Below are 16,529 nucleotides of genomic sequence, written 5' to 3' on the forward strand. Positions count from 1 at the left end.
AAATGTGGTAGCAAATGGACTAAAGAGAAGCTCAGAGTTGTCAGTTCCCAAGAGACCTAAATACTGATTGAAATGTAGTTCATATGCTCATGTTCATGGAACAAATAAGAGGAAGGCGCATTAAGAAAAGTATGAGAAGTGAATAGAATCAAGGTGATAATTTGAGACTGATGAAAAACTACCTTGAAAACGCTCAGTGCCCAGTTGTTGCTCAGTATTATTGCATCTGATGGGGTATATTTTCGTCATGTAGAGCTACCCGTACTTAATAAATATTCAAACACGCGCTGAGAATATGCTTCAATGGTTTATTACTTGGTATTACAGAAAAGAAGCACAGTTGCCATAGGTAACTTGTAAACAACAAAACAGTAACCAAGGAACAGAATAAACTTAAAAACAAAAGTTATAACTCTAAGGAGTAGGCAACAACATTATTCAGCGCTCCAGGTGGCAGATTCAAACTTGGCGGTTTATGCCATTCATTTGTTGCCGTGCAGTCACTGAATTCACGACACAACTGTATCTATGGAAGGCGCAAACGGAACTAATGTGTGCGGGCACAGCAGTTGACGTGAGTAGCGGTCGCTACACATCTATGGGAATGTACTGTTCCAAAGATAGAAATTAGGTGTTGGAGAATGGGAACTGTGATTTCCATCTCGGCATGTCGGTTTATTGGTTTTGCTACATTAATCAGAATATGGACATTATGGAATAAATAAGTGCATAGTTAAAATGAGTAGGAATTTGATTTTTGATAACATACGTAGAAGAGTAGCTAAGAGAATTTGCCATGCGTTGTACTGAAATGCAGGAGGATCTGCAACGAATTGACGCATGGTGCAGGGAATGGCAATTGAATCTCAATGTAGACAAGTGTAATGTGCTGCGAATACATAGAAAGAAAGATCCCTTATCATTTAGCTACAATATAGCAGGTCAGCAACTGGAAGCAGTTAATTCCATAAATTATCTGGGAGTACGCATTAGGAGTGATTTAAAATGGAATGATCATATAAAGTTGATTGTTGGTAAAGCAGATTCTAGACTGAGATTCATTGGAAGAATCCGATGGAAATGCAATCCGAAAACAAAGGAAGTAGGTTACAGTACGCTTGTTCGCCCACTGCTTGAATACTGCTCAGCAGTGTGGGATCCATACCAGATAGGGTTGATAAAAGAGAGAGAGAAGATCCAACGGAGAGCAGCGCACTTTGTTACAGGATCATTTAGTAAATGCGAAAGCGTTACGGAGATGATAGGTAAACTCCAGTGGAAGACTCTGCAGGAGAGACGCTCAGTAGCTCGGTACGGGCTTTTGTTGAAGTTTCGAGAACATACCTTCACCGAGGAGTCAAGCAGTATATTGCTCCCTCCTACGTATATCTTGCGAAGAGACCATGAGGATAAAATCAGAGAGATTAGAGCCCACACAGAGGCATACTGACAATCCTTCTTTCCACGAACAATACGAGAGGTACTCAAGGTACCCTTCGCCACACGCCTTTAGGTGGCTTGCGGAGTATGGATGTAGATGTAGTTGGGCCAAAAAGTGACGCTAAATAATACCATCACTCAAGGTGATATGTGTACAGTGGTGTAGCAGGAGCCTGAAAACAGCTTTCACATCCCGCAACTACCCTCCCGACCTGGTACAGAAGCAAATAGCTAGAGCCACTTCCTCATCCCCTCAAACCCAAAACCTCCCGCAGAAGAACCCCAAAAGTGCCCCACTTGTGACAGGATACTTTCTGGGACTGGATCAGACTCTGAATGTGGCTCTCCAGCAGGGATACGACTTCCTCAAATCCTGCCCTGAAATGAGATCCATCCTTCATGAAATCCTCCCCACTCCACCAAGAGTGTCTTTCCGCCGTCCACCTAACCTTCGTAACCTCTTGGTTCATGCCTATGAAATCCCCAAACCACCTTCCCTACCCTCTGGCTCCTACCCTTGTAACTGCCCCCGGTGTAAAACCTGTCCCATGCACCCTCCCACCACCACATACTCCAGTCCTGTAACGCGGAAGGTGTACATGATCAAAGGCGGAGCCATGTGTGAAAGCACCCATGTGATTTACCAGCTGACATGCCTACACTTTGAAGCCTTCTATGTGGGAATGACCAGCAACAAACTGTCCATTCGCATGAACGGACACAGGCAGACAGTCTTTGTTGGTAATGAGGATCACCCTATGGCTGAACATGCCTTGGTGCACGGCTAGCACATCTTGGTGCAGTGTTACACCGTCCGGGTTACCTGGATACTTCCCACTGACACCAACCTATCAAAACTCCAGAGATGGGAACTTGCCCTTCAATATACCCTCTCTTCCCGTTACCCACCAGGCCTCAACCTCCGCTAATTTCAAGTTGCCGTCCCTCGTACATCACTTGTCACTCAACAACATCTTTGCCTCTGTACTTCTGCCTCGACTGACATCTCTGCCCAATCTCTTTGCCTTTACATATTTCTGCCTGTGTCTGTATATGTGCGGATGGATGTGTGTGTGTGTGTGTGTGTGTGTGTGTGTGTGTGTGTGTGTGTGTGTGCGAGTGTGTATCTGTCCCTTTTCCCCCCTAAGTTAAGTCTTTCCGCTCCCGGGATTGGAACGACTCCTTACCCTCTCCCTTAAAACCCACATCCTTTCGTCTTTCCCTCTTTCCTGATGAAGCAACCGTGGGTTGCGAAAGCTTGAAATTTGTGTATGTGTTTGTGTGTTTTTTATTGTGTGTATCTACCAGCGCTTTCTCGTTTGGTAAGTCACAGCATCTTTGTTTTTTAATAGGTTTTTCCCATGTGGAATGTTTCTTTCTATTTTTTATATATATATATATATATATATATAGTCTTTTAAAAGCTAAAGAATATAAGTCTTTGGTTTTAAATACCATGGGAGAGCTAGATTTATGTCCTGCAGTGTCGATCTCGCTGATACTCCATGTCGGAACTGCTCCACCTGAAATCTGTAAAATGTTTATTTCGCTACGAAGATTGTTCGGCACAACTAGGTGCTATGTTATATGATTGTTATATGATGTGTATGGATTGATGTGTCTAACTTTTTTATCAACAAAAACTTTATTGCTTCTGAGATATTCTTTCGAACAGTATTGACCATGAAAAGATGCAGGCTTGCAGTATCATTCCACACTGCACCTCCGATCAATCGTATGTCATGTGATATCTGAAGAATGTTTGTCAGATCTTTTAAAAAATGAAAAATACACACCTTGAACGTGTATTATTTTCTTGCATTTGTTTCTTGTGCCATCGACTAACTAAACATTCACAATGGAGCTTAATAGCGTTGCACAACAATAGCAAAATCTCTCCAACGTAATACACATCCGATCTCTGTAATCACTTCACACAGAGTTCTCAAATATACACCTTTGGTTACTTATCCCAGAGAGATACGTCCGTAGCTTGGAATGTCCAATTCTTGCAGGCAGTTTATACCACTCTTGGCATTAATTATTTGCTGCACCTGAGTCAAAGCTTTTTACCATTTATGATCCGCTACACAGTCCAACAGAAGAGTATAGATTAGGCAAAGGTGGTGCTATGGTTTGGGGGCATTTGACATAATCAGGATATGATCTTGTTATTGTTCTTAGAAAAATGCTAAATGCAGAAGAATGTGAACTCATTTTACAGCAGTATGTACTGCATATAATAGAGAAACAGTTTGGAGGTGGCAGTTGTTTGTATCAGCATAACAATGCACCCTGTCATTTATCTGCATCAATGGGGCAATGATTTATGGATAATAACATTTGCGTATCCAGAGTTCTGACCTGAAGACAGTGGAACGACTTCAGGATGAGTTAGCATGTCAACTTTGCTGCTACCATTACTAACTTCTATGGTTTCAGCTCTGGAGAAGGAATCGGCAATCATTCATACACGTACCTCATTAAAGGTGTCTCCAGCAGAGTTCAAGCTATCATAGAGGCAAGGGGAGGACACACCCCTTATTAATGTCCATTAATAGATACCCTGTTACTTTTGGTCAGATTAAAGCTTTACTGATTAACTCAGGTCAAAAAGATAGTAATATTTTTATTCACCAGTGTACCCTGTTGATGGATGATAGAACAAGCTGTTGCATATGACTGTCAGAGAGCAAAACTAGCCTTACACTGAAAATATACTAATCAACTCGTGTCTAATGTAAAACTTTCATTACTTTTGGTGGAATGGTGTGGTGGCTTGTTTTGTGGAAGACAATTACAAGTTCTCATCAGGGGTGACCCTGTAATATCAATAGAGATACTGCAAGTACTTTCTGGTTTACCAGATTGTTTGGTGATTTGATACCTTTTCAAAATTTCAGAGAATTGCAAGAAGAAAGTGGATTGACAGCACTAGATTTGGAACATGTAGGAGTAATAGAGTTTGAATTTGTGGGTGACATGACAATTCTAGAGGTACATGTGTTTAAAACCCATAATTGGTCAGGAAATGTCTCAGAATCAGATGGTATGTATATGTTAAAAATTTATTAGTTACGTTTAGTAGAAGAGGAATGCCATCACTACTTTAAGTTTATTTTATTGTATGGCTAACTTGAATCATAATAGCGCACATAATAAGACGACAGAAGTATTCACTCAGTTTAAAGAGTGATTTTTCAGGTATGTATTGTAATTCTGAGAGTTAACCAATTTGTTGTCTGTTTTCCTTTCCTTTTTCTGTTTTCCAATGCTTTGTAACTAATTTTTCATTAGTGTGAACACACCACCACATCTGCTATAAAATGTTTTTATACTGAAGGAAGGAAGGGATATGTAAGTGTACATCTAATAGACTAATGAAATGTATTGTGAATACGATTATGACCAGCTGTGCAAATGATTAGTGACAGATGAAAATTTGCACCACACCGCGGCTCGATTCCTGATTTCTTGCTAAGTGCATGTGGTCCTCGTAACCACTTTGGCTGTGCGTACATGCTCGCAGACCAATCCAGACTTCCATATGTCACTGTGTCCACATCTCATGCTCACACCTGTTCCTGTGATTCCTGCACAGGGAGAGACATTATTATTCTCAATGTTTTTCCTTGGTGTGGCATGAAAAAAAAGCTTGGCAATGTTTGGATTTCTGTGTCTGTAGTCTAATACAAGGTCCTCCAGACATGCATGCTAGTTAATTAGTTGGTTAGTTACATGTTCCATAGATCATTTGAATGATTCTTTTATTGGAATTATGTGAAATGAGTCAGTTTACAGGATATGCCAACAATCTACTGCCGTATTAAATTAACAAAATGTATTCGCAAATTGTGAATATGATTATACACCAGCTGTACAAATGGGTAGTGACAGATGAAAATTTGTGCCAGTTGGAACTTGAAACCAGGTTTCCTGCTTAATGCAAGTGGTTGCCTTAATGACTGTGGCTCTCCATGCACACTTCCTGGAGTGACCCAAACTTCCATTTGTCGTGGTGTTCATGTTCATGCCACAGCAAGGCAAAGTGATGGGAATACCACTCCCTCTTCCTGCACAGGAATTGTAAGAATATGTGTGTATGTGAGGATGGGACATGGACACTGTGGCACATGGAAGTTTGGGTTGATCTGGGAGGAGTGCATGGTTAGCCTGGCGACTACTCACATGAAAGGCTCAGTCAAACAAAGTATGGGCTACCTGCATGGTCAGAATGCACTGTTACCCACTGTGGTTGGCTGTTCTCCAACAGAGCACAGGCAGGATGCAGCGATCCAGTTATTGAGCTGTGCTCATTGCGATTGTCAGCTGCTGTGCAGTAAGTCACAGTTCTGATGACAAACTGAACAAAGTTTTACAACCACTGTATTTATGACAACCAACATAAGAAATATGGAAGAAAACTGAGATAAGGCTTCATGGAATGATGGCAGTTTCCTAACTGCGTTGGTAGCATAGATGAGAATCATGTTGAGAATGAAGTGTCCTAAAAACAATGACTCAAGTCATTTTTGTTACTTTTTTTTCAGTTGTCGTGCTTGAAGTTGCTGACCACGATTACAGTTTTTTTGCTATTGGTGCGGGCAGCTCTGACAGATACACCGACATCAAAATTTTTTAAACTGTTTTTTTTCCATGAATTCATACATGGCTGATGTGTTTTGTCTCCAAAACCATTGCCATGAACAAACACGCCCTTCCTTCATTTGCTGACTGGTGATAGAGGGTTTTAATTTCAGATATGTCTGATTCCCCCTTAACCCGAATCAGGAGCCTTAGAAGGCAGTTATCAATAAACAGACAAATACTGTATGCAAGGGTCATCAGTGGTGGAAAATGCTTTCGGTATATTCGCTCAAAAGTGGCAACTCTTTTTAAGATCTACAGACATACAAATTGATACTGCAAAAGCTGTTGTCAAAACAGCATGTTGTCTAGGAACTTCATAGACAAACTGCATATCTATTGACAGAGAGGAACAGCCTGGTGACAAATGAACTAATGCTTTCCAGAATGAGATTTTCACTCTGCAGCGGAGTATGTGCTTATATGAAACTTCCTGGCAGATTAAAACTGTGTGCCTGACCGAGACTCGAACTCGGGACCTTTGCCTTTCGCGGGCAAGTGCTCTACCATCTGAGCTACCGAAGCACGACTCACGCCCAGTACTCACAGCTTTACTTCTGCCAGTATCTCGTCTCCTACCTTCCAAACTTTACAGAAGCTCTCCTGCAAACCTTGCAGAACTAAGCAGGAGAGCTTCTGTAAAGTTTGGAAGGTAGGAGACGAGATACTGGCAGAAGTAAAGCTGTGAGTACCGGGCGTGAGTCGTGCTTCGGTAGCTCAGATGGTAGAGCACTTGCCCGCGAAAGGCAAAAGTCCCGAGTTCGAGTCTCGGTCGGGCACACAGTTTTAATCTGCCAGGAAGTTTCAACTAATGCTTTCTCAAACATGCATCGTGTGGCTCTGCTTATGCTTTGCAAGACCATTTTCTGAACTGTTTCTTAGTAATAAGTTGTGGAGTGACAATATCTTCACACCTGTTATAAAGGATGTGTTTGTAGCTTAAATTATACTACAATGTCACCACTAGTTTGCATAAGCATATTATAATTTCAACTGAACTATATTTTAAATGACAATATTCATCTAATACTGTAACCAGTATATAATGCAACAATGCATTTACTTACAAAGAAAGAAAATTCCTTTTTAATTTAGACATGTACCTATTTCCTTTCATGTTCCAGCCTTTCTTTATCAAATTTTTATAATGAATGTGTTGTATATTGTACAGAAGTACATTTGCATGTACTAAGTCTTTCGCTTCTTCCACCATCTTGTCAGCACTTGCCCGCTGAGGTCTCTCTAGAAAAACACAACCTGCCCACTACCCATTGCGGGCGAGGGTAGTCTAGTGTAGGTGCGCATCTCCTGTTTGACCCGGGACAGTGCCACAGCATGGAACACAGAGGCCACAGCAGCTGCCTGCATGTGCAGCCTGCTCCCTGTTTGACAGAACCTTAAGCAGTACAAATTTATATTTTGTTGATTTAATATGGCTGTAGAATGTCAGCGGTGCCTGTTCTTTCCAACATTCATGCATGTTTGAAGGAAGCTGCAGTAGACTAGGTAGACACTGAACAAACAGCCATTGCCAACCTGTATATCTAGCATATTCAAATTATTTTGTTGGAAACAGTGAAAAGGGTGTAAAACAAAATTTCTTTTGTATACTGTACTCTTCATACATTATCAACTTTGAATTCATTGTTACTGAGGCTTCTGAAAACTACATATGCTAACACCATTTTTTGCATTGTTTTTGTTGGTGGTGATGTAGCCCCCTGCCAAGATTTTTCATTTTACTGGCATTACATTTATTAGTTGGTGCTATGTTCTATTTGCTTAGCCATATGAACAGTAAGCTGCAATCCATTGTACAGCCCAACATATTTTAGTTTGCTGATCATGGTACACTTTCCACCTTCTAATACCATGTCACCCTCACAACACCCCCACAATGACCCCATTAAGTTTATTTACATTCCCTCCGCAAACATGCCTTCGCCCTAGCCAGATTACGCTCCCATATTCTATTTTCTCAGGCTTGTCTGACATTTGGCATTACCCCCAAAGACCTCACACTTAAAGTTCCCATCTCTGGCTGCAACCCTTACTGTTTGTGTTTCTATCGACCTGCCAGCGCTTTCGTATGGTAAGTCACATCATCTTTGTTTTTAAATATATTTACTTATTATTTATCTTGATTTATGGCTAACTTAACAAATACCAGTATCATACAGTTTTTAATGAATGGTACTGATATCATGCATTTCATTACGTCTGCCTCTATTTCACTTACAGGTTTTTTGTATGTACTCTATTTGAAATTGTTATTATTATGCTGCAATGTTTTGATGTAAATAACCTTTCCTTGAGCACACTGCAACTGGAAGTAAGTTGAAAATATATTTGCCTTGAGATCTGAAGTGGGTTTGGGAAGGTGTAGGGATAGAAAATAGGGGTGGCAGGAGGGGAGTCAGCACTGTTCAGCGGAGCATGCAGGGACTAGATTGTGACCAGACAAGACAGCCTGATACGGCGTCAGGGGGCTGTGGAGGAGGGAGGGATGGCAGTAACTGGGAAAGGAAAAGGAGGGCATCAGAAAAGGGGAAAAGACCGGTGGTGTTGGCAGAGAGCAGAGGACAGTGAGTGGAGCAGGGGGTGGCAGTGGGAGGAGGGGGGGGGGGGGTGTTTGGGGGATGTGAATTGGGAGGTGATAGGACAGAGGGGGCAGAAAGTATTTGGTGGAGGGTGTGGGGACAGTAGATTACCTTAGGTTGAGCCCAGGATGATTTCATAAGGAAAACTCTCAACTGCACAATTCAGAAAAGTTGGTGATGGAGGGGAGGATCGAGATGGCCCAGTTTTTCAAACAGCCATTCAGATCAAGCATTTATGTTCGGCTGCAAGTTGTGTCACAGGGAGGTCCCCTTTGTTCTTGGCCACAGTTTCCCAGTGGCCATTAACCCTATAGACAAATATGAAAAGCTGTGCTGTGGTTGCAGGATAGCTGGTGTATGACAAACCCCAAATTCCTGGTCTGGTTCAGGTCCGTTGATGCTATCCGCAGGGCCAAGACACCCTATCTTCATTCCTTCACAGCCTCAGAATGTCCTCTCCAATCTGCTTCATCTGGTCCTCCTCAACCCAGTGTGCCACCTTTCTAGATGTTGAACTCCTCTCTGATGACTTCATCCACACCTCAGTCTAGATTAAATGCACCAACCACCAACAGTACTTGCATTTTGACAGTTGCCATCCTTTTCACACCAAAAAATCTCTCTTATGCAGCCTTACCACCTGGGGGTACCGTATTTGCAGTGATAATATCTCCATGGCCCAGTATGCTGAATGTCTCATAAAGGTCTTCAAAGACAGGCACTATATCCCACACCTAGTTTACAAACAGATTTTCCATGTCATATGCCCCCCCCCCTCCTCCCTCCCAATCCTCTCACCAACCTCAAACACCAGCTACAACTGAACTAAATCCTTCGTCAGGACTTTGATTATCTATCATCATGCCCTGAAATTAGTGACATCCTACCCAAGATCCTTCCCACTCCTCCTAACGTGGTGTTCTATCACCCTCCCTACCTCCGCAACTTTCTGTCCATCCCTATGCCATTCCCAATCACAACCTCATGCCACATGCTTATCTTAGCCCATCAGAGCCTGGGCCATCTGTGAAAGCTGTTCCGTCATACATCAGCTTTGCTGCAAACATAGCACACTTTTTATATTGGTATGACTATCAACCAGCTGTCCACCAGAATGAATGGCCACTGCCAAGCTGTGGCCAAGAAGTAAGTGCACCATCCTGTGGCACAACATGCATCTGATCATAAGATGCTTAATATTAGTGGTTGCTTCAAAATGTGGACCACCTGGATCCTCCCCTCCCCAATCAGCTACTCTGAACTGTGACTCCTTGCACACTCTATCAGGCAGTGCTGACTCCTCTTCTCCCACACATATCTTGTTATCCCTCTCCCTTCCCCACCCTACTCCCTTCTTCTGCTCAACATGACATCATCGCATTCTGGTCGCAGCAATGGGGAGAGCAGTCATATAGGCATGAGGTGTGTTTGCTTTTGTGAGTACGTGTGCGCGTGTGTGTTTCCTTTTCTTTTATGAAGTCGGTTTTGGCTGCAAACTCAGTGTGTAAGTCTTTTTTTTTGCGCCTGTCTGCAACTCAACTTATTGTCTTTATAGTGAGTAGCAGTCTATTCTTTTCGTAATATTATTAATATTCCAACCAGAACTTTTCATTGTTTGATGTTGTTGAAATCTGTCCCAGTAGAATATTGTCCCTTATTTGTACTTTTTTTTATGTCATCTCCCTGATCTTTAACTGGTAGTAAGCTGATTGAGACAAATGGTGGGTTTCATAGTCTCCTAGCTCATACATTAGTATAACATAGTACCAGTTGCACTACTGTTGTAGTACACTATCTTATATTCTTATTCTGCTTTTCAAGTACTTCATGAAGAAAACAGTGAAGCAGTCCCTGGCCGATTGTGGGTACCATCTACAATTCCTATTTGGAGATACTGTGTTAAGGTTCATTTGCATGAAACATGCAAGTCTTGGTCAAGAAGAGAGCTAGAAAATAATGTTGACAAATGCACTACCATATTCTCTGATGGGTGGTGTCAGACTGACTGCTGCCAGCACTTTACATTCCATCTGTTGAATGCCATTTGTTCTGAGCCCATTTCTTGATGTAATTATGTAATACATAATACAGTCTTATGTAATAAATAGTATAAAAGTGAATATTTGTTTAAAATATGTTAAATATCTTTCTTGAAGTTTTCCTGGCAGATTGAATATTCCAACATTTGTCAGGCAGGCGTGCATCCTGGATATTTTTAATTCATGTTCTGATATTTTGGTTGACAACCTTTCAGCCACTCTCAAGGTGAGTTACTTGCAAGTTTTTAAATCACTTTACACACTGTGGAGTAAACAAACTTGTGTCAGAGATAGCACTGTAGGTAACAAGTGCATCAGTCATAGATTAAACTTGACATGTCCAAAAGTAAACCAAAGCAAGTGCAGAATCAACAAATCCTCAGTGTTTAATAAGTATGTTGTTGATAATTTTCGATGGCATGAATACAGACCTCCCCATGAACCCTGGACCTTGCCTTTGGTTGGGAGGCTTGCGTGCCTCAACGATACAGATAGCCGTACCGTAGGTGCAACGACAACGGAGGGGTATCTGTTGAGAGGCCAGACAAATGTGTGGTTCCTGAAGAGGGCAGCAGCCTTTTCAGTAGTTGCAGGGGCAACAGTCTGGATGATTGACTGATCTGGCGTTGTAACACTAACCAAAACGGCCTTGCTGTTGTGGTACTGCGAACGGCTGAAAGCAAGGGGAAACTACAGCCGTAATTTTTCCCGAGGGCATGCAGCTTTACTGTATGGTTAAATGATGATGGCGTCCCCTTGGGTAAAATATTCCGGAGGTAAAATAGTCCCCCATTCGGATCTCCGGGCGGGGACTACTCAGGAGGACGTCGTTACCAGGAGAAAGAAAACTGGCATTCTACGGATCGGAGCGTGGAATGTCAGATCCCTTAATCGGGCAGGTAGGTTAGAAAATTTAAAAAGGGAAATGGATAGGTTAAAGTTAGATATAGTGGGAATTAGTGAAGTTCGGTGGCAGGAGGAACAAGACTTCTGGTCAGGTGAATACAGGATTATAAATACAAAATCAAATAGGGGTAATGCAGGAGGAGGTTTAATAATGAATAAAACAAATAGGAGTGCGGGTAAGCTACTACACACAGCATAGTGAACGTGTTATAGTGGCCAAGATAGACACGAAGCCCATGCCTACTACAGTAGTACAAGTTTATATGCCAACTAGCTCTGCAGATGATGAAGAAATTGAAGAAATTTATGATGAGATAAAAGAAATTATTCAGGTAGTGAAGGGAGATGAAAATTTAATAGTCATGGGTGACTGGAATTCGACAGTAGGAAAAGGGAGAGAAGGAAACATAGTAGGTCAGTATTGATTGGGGCTAAGAAATGAAAGAGGAAGCCGTCTGGTAGAATTTTGCACAGAGCATAACTTAATCATAGCTAACACTTGGTTCAAGAATCATAAAAGAAGGTTGTATACATGGAAGAATCCTGGAGATACTACAAGGTATCAGATAGATTATATAGTGGTAAGACAGAGATTTAGGAACCAGGTTTTAAATTGTAGGACATTTACAGGGGCAGACGTGGACTCTGACCACAATCTATTGGTTATGAACTGTAGATTAAAACTGAAGAAATTGCAAAAAGGTGGGAATTTAAGGAGATGGGACCTGGATAAACTGACTAAACAAGAGGTTGTACAGAGTTTCAGGGAGGGCATAAGGGAACAATTGACAGGAATGGGGGAAACAAATACAGTAGAAGACGAATGGGTAGCTCTGAGGGATGAAGTAGTGAAGGCAACAGAGGATCAAGTAGGTAAAAAGACGAGGGCTAGTAGAAATCCTTGGGTAACAGAAGAAATATTGAATTTAATTGATGAAAGGAGAAAATATAAAAATGCAGTAAACGAATCAGGTAAAAAGGAATACAAACGTCTCAAAAATGAGATCGACAGGAAGTGCAAAATGGCTAAGCAGGCATGGCAAATGTAAGGATGTAGAGACTTATCTCACTAGGGGTAAGATAGATACAGCCTACAGGAAAATTAAAGAGACCTTTGGAGAAAAGAGAACCACTTGTATGAATATCAAGAGCTCAGGTGGAAACCCAGTTCTAAGCAAAGAGGGGAAAGTAGAAAGATGGAAGGAGTATATAGAGCGTCTATACAAGGGCGATGTACTTCAGGGCAATATTATGGAAATGGAAGAGGATGTAGATGAAGATGAAATGGGAGATACGATACTGCATGAAGAGTTTGACAGAGCACTGAAAGACCTGAGTCGAAACAAGGCCCCGTGAGTGGACAACATTCCATTAGAACTACTGACAGCCTTGGGAGAGCCAGTCCTAACAAAACTCTACCATCTGGTGGGCAAGATGTATGAGACAGGTGAAATTCCCTCAGACTTCAAGAAGAATATAATAATTCCAATCCCAAAAAAAGCAGGTGCTGACAGATGTGAAAATTACCGAACAAGCAGTTTAATAAGACAAGCAGTTTAATAAGTCACGGATGTTTACAGACGAATGGAAAAACTGGTAGAAGCTGGCCTCGGGGAAGATCAGTTTGGATTCCGTAGAAATTTTGGAACACGTGAGGCAATACTGACCTTACGACTTATCTTAGAAGGAAGATTAAGGAAAGGCAAACCTACGTTTCTAGCATTTGTAGACTTAGAGAAAGCTTTTGACAATGTTGACTGGAATACTGTCTTTCAAATTCTAAAGGTGGCAGGGGTAAAATACAGGGAGCAAAAGGCTATTTACAATTTGTACAGAAACCAGATGGCAGTTATAAGAGTCGAGGGGCATGAAAGGGAAGCAGTGGTTGGGAAGGGAGTGAGACAGGGTTGTAGCCTCTCCCCGATGTTATTCAACCTGTATATTGAGCAAGCAGTAAAGGAAGCAAAAGAAAAATTTGGAGTAGATATTAAAATTCATTGAGAATAAATAAAAACTTTGAGGTTCGCCGATGACATTGTTATTCTGTCAGAGACAGCAAAGGACTTAGAAGAGCAGTTGAATGGAATGGACAGTGTCTTGAAAGGAGGATATAAGATGAACATCAACAACAGCAAAACGAGGATAATGGAATGTAGTCGAATTAAGTCGGGTGATGCTGAGGGAATTAGATTAGGAAATGAGACACTTAAAGTAGTAAAGAAGTTTTGCTATTTGGGGAGCAAAATAACTGATGATGGTTGAAGTAGAGAGGATATAAAATGTAGACTGGCAATGGCAAGGAAAGCGTTTCTGAAGAAGAGAGATTTATTAACATCGAGTATAGATTTAAGTGTCAGGAATCCTTTTCTAAAAGTATTTGTATGGAGTGTAGCCATGTATGGATGTGAAACATGGACAATAAATAGTTTGGACAAGAAGAGAATAGAAGCTTTCGAAATGTGGTGCTACAGAAGAATGTTGTAGATTAGGTGGGTAGATCACATAACTAATGAGGAGGTACACATAACTAATGAGGAGGTATTGAATAGGATTGGGGAGAAGAGAAGTTTGTGGCACTACTTGACTAGAAGAAGGGATTGGTTGGTAGAACATGTCCTGAGGCATCAAGGGATCACAAATTTAGCGTTGGAGGGCAGTGTGGAGGGTAAAAATCGTAGAGGGAGACCAAGAGATGAATACACCAAGCAGATTCAGAAGGATGTAGGTTGCAGTAGGTACTGGGAGATGAAGGAGCTTGCACAGGATAGATTAGCATGGAGAGCTGCATCAAACCAGTCTCAGGACTGAAGACCACAACAACATGAATACAGAATATTTCCTTTGAGAGAGTAGACATGAAATGACAGGTTTCCACGATTTGTTGAGCAGGAAACCCATGTCTCGGTTGAGCAGGTTGTCTGGTAATTGTATTTCCAGAGCTTCCTTGACCACTGAACCCCATTAGGATGACGTAGCCAGTATCTTAGCTTTATCACAATTCATGGAATGGCCAGTGGAAACGCAATTGTCAGCCTCTCCTGATTTATTAGACTGCAGAAGGCAGGTATACTGCTGGAGTTCAATGTGACATTCTTTTAGAGTTCATATTGTTTGTCCTATGTACCTTTTATTACACTCTCACAGAATTTTGATATGTGGCTGCCTTTTGTAAAAGAAGATCATCCATTGCAGATTCCAGAAGAGCTGCAATCTAGGCTGTTGGAAAGAAGATCATATCCACTTTATGCTTCTTCACTGTTCTTGCTACTTTTGGTTAAATATTTCCCACATTCAGTACGAAAGCCATAGAGTTTAGATCTCTTTCTTCTTGCTCTTCTTTTGGTTGGTGTGGGGTGTGTGCTTAAAGACACTTCATGTGCCCTAGATACTAAATCTAAGTAAATTCATAGTTTGTGGAGGATGCTGGCAGCTAGATGCTTGCAGTTATAGATTGGTATGAGTGGGCTTACTGTTAATGCTGTTTCCTAAAAACCTGTCTTCCTTATGTTGAACTAATACATCCAGGAACAACAGACAGCAATTCATTTTCCATTCCATTGTAACTTTGATATTTTCATGAATTTCATTAAGACTGCCAATGCTCTTAAGTTTACATGTAAAGCAAGTTTGGCACAGGTTAAAGATAAAGAAAGAATCAGGTACACTCAAAGTTGGATTTGATCTCAGAAGAGTTTTTTCACTTACACCTCAAGATAACAGCTAGCCTCTCTCGTATTACATGGGAACAGGCTGATGGCATAACTTGTCCAAAATCACACTGGACCAATCAAAACTCTATCGTCTGCAAGGCAAGTTGCAAAGTTTGACTGCCTGAGTGCTGGGTCTCGGTAAGAAACGTCTTTTAAATGTTCAGTTTTTAATCTATCGAATAGGAACCTGAACAACTCGACGTTCGCTGTTGTAGGAAAGGGCTTGAATTTTGCTCCTACACCGAAACCTCTGCCATTAATATCTTTTATCAAAGGAATTTAAGAAGCCATTAGAAAATTATCTGATGACACTGCTGGAGAAACAAAGCATGAAGAAAGTCAAGCACAAACAAGGTACTATCCACACAAAAAAAGCAGCATATCCTTGTCTGAAAGAGCTGCAGTTTGTAAACTCCAGATTGATTCCCAGATGGCAGCCCTACCTGCAGATAAAGGAATGTCACTGTTTTGCTGCTGAAAGGCAGGTACATAGAGAAAATGTACAATTTACTTAATAATACAACATATTGTAAGATTGACAAGGACTGCTCCACTGCACGTGTTCAAAGAACACTTCTGAATTCCAGCTTTCTATCCAAGTAAGTTATTAGCAGATTGAAGGGACACAGCTCTGTTCCACCAAGATTATACAGCCTTCCAAAGGTCCATAAAATAATACATAAATAAAAACAAAAAATGGTTCAGAAGAAAATGGAAGTTATAAACCACACTGGGAGCAGATACTAAAAGCATTGATGTTTAGATGAATAGTAACATTGAAGCACCTACTTATTGATTGGCCAAGTATTTAACCTCATTGTTGACACCTTTTGTAGGTAAATATGAACGTCCTATCCATAAATCATCCAGTTTTATTAGTAGGTTAAAAATTTTTAAACTTAACAGTTCTGATTTATTAGTCAGCTTTGACGTCATTTCCTTATTCACCAAGTACCTAATACTGACTCTTTCACTGATCAGCAGCAAGTTTGAGGCAGACATAATGGCATTATTTGAGCATGCACTAACCTCCATTTTCTTTTTATTTGATAGCAAATATTTTGAAGAGATTGACGGTGTTGCCATGAGCAGTCCTCTCTCTAATTTATTTACGGAGGATTTCGAAGAAAAAGCAGTCAACTCTGCACTGTGTTGTGGAGAGATGGCAGTGACACATTCATGGTTTG

General features: G+C 41.2%; 1 protein-coding gene across 4 annotated transcripts in view; it reads left to right on the forward strand.

Moving 5' to 3' along the window:
• The window catches only part of LOC126162378 (oxidized purine nucleoside triphosphate hydrolase-like), a 101,443-nt gene that overhangs the window by 52,776 nt on the left and 32,138 nt on the right, over positions 1-16,529 (forward strand). For 3 of the 4 annotated variants that reach the window (XM_049918845.1, XM_049918844.1, XM_049918846.1), the window contains 2 exons: positions 4,344-4,489; positions 10,509-10,783. In XM_049918845.1, the coding sequence (XP_049774802.1) occupies positions 4,344-4,489; positions 10,509-10,753 (391 nt within the window). In that variant the 3' untranslated portion in view covers positions 10,754-10,783. Of the gene's footprint in view, positions 1-4,343; positions 4,490-10,508; positions 10,784-16,529 lie in introns of those variants that run through there. The other variant, XM_049918847.1, reaches the window with a different exon arrangement.

Source organism: Schistocerca cancellata, chromosome 2 (genome assembly GCF_023864275.1).
Source record: "Schistocerca cancellata isolate TAMUIC-IGC-003103 chromosome 2, iqSchCanc2.1, whole genome shotgun sequence".
In the NCBI taxonomy this organism is placed as follows: Eukaryota; Metazoa; Arthropoda; class Insecta; order Orthoptera; family Acrididae; genus Schistocerca; species Schistocerca cancellata.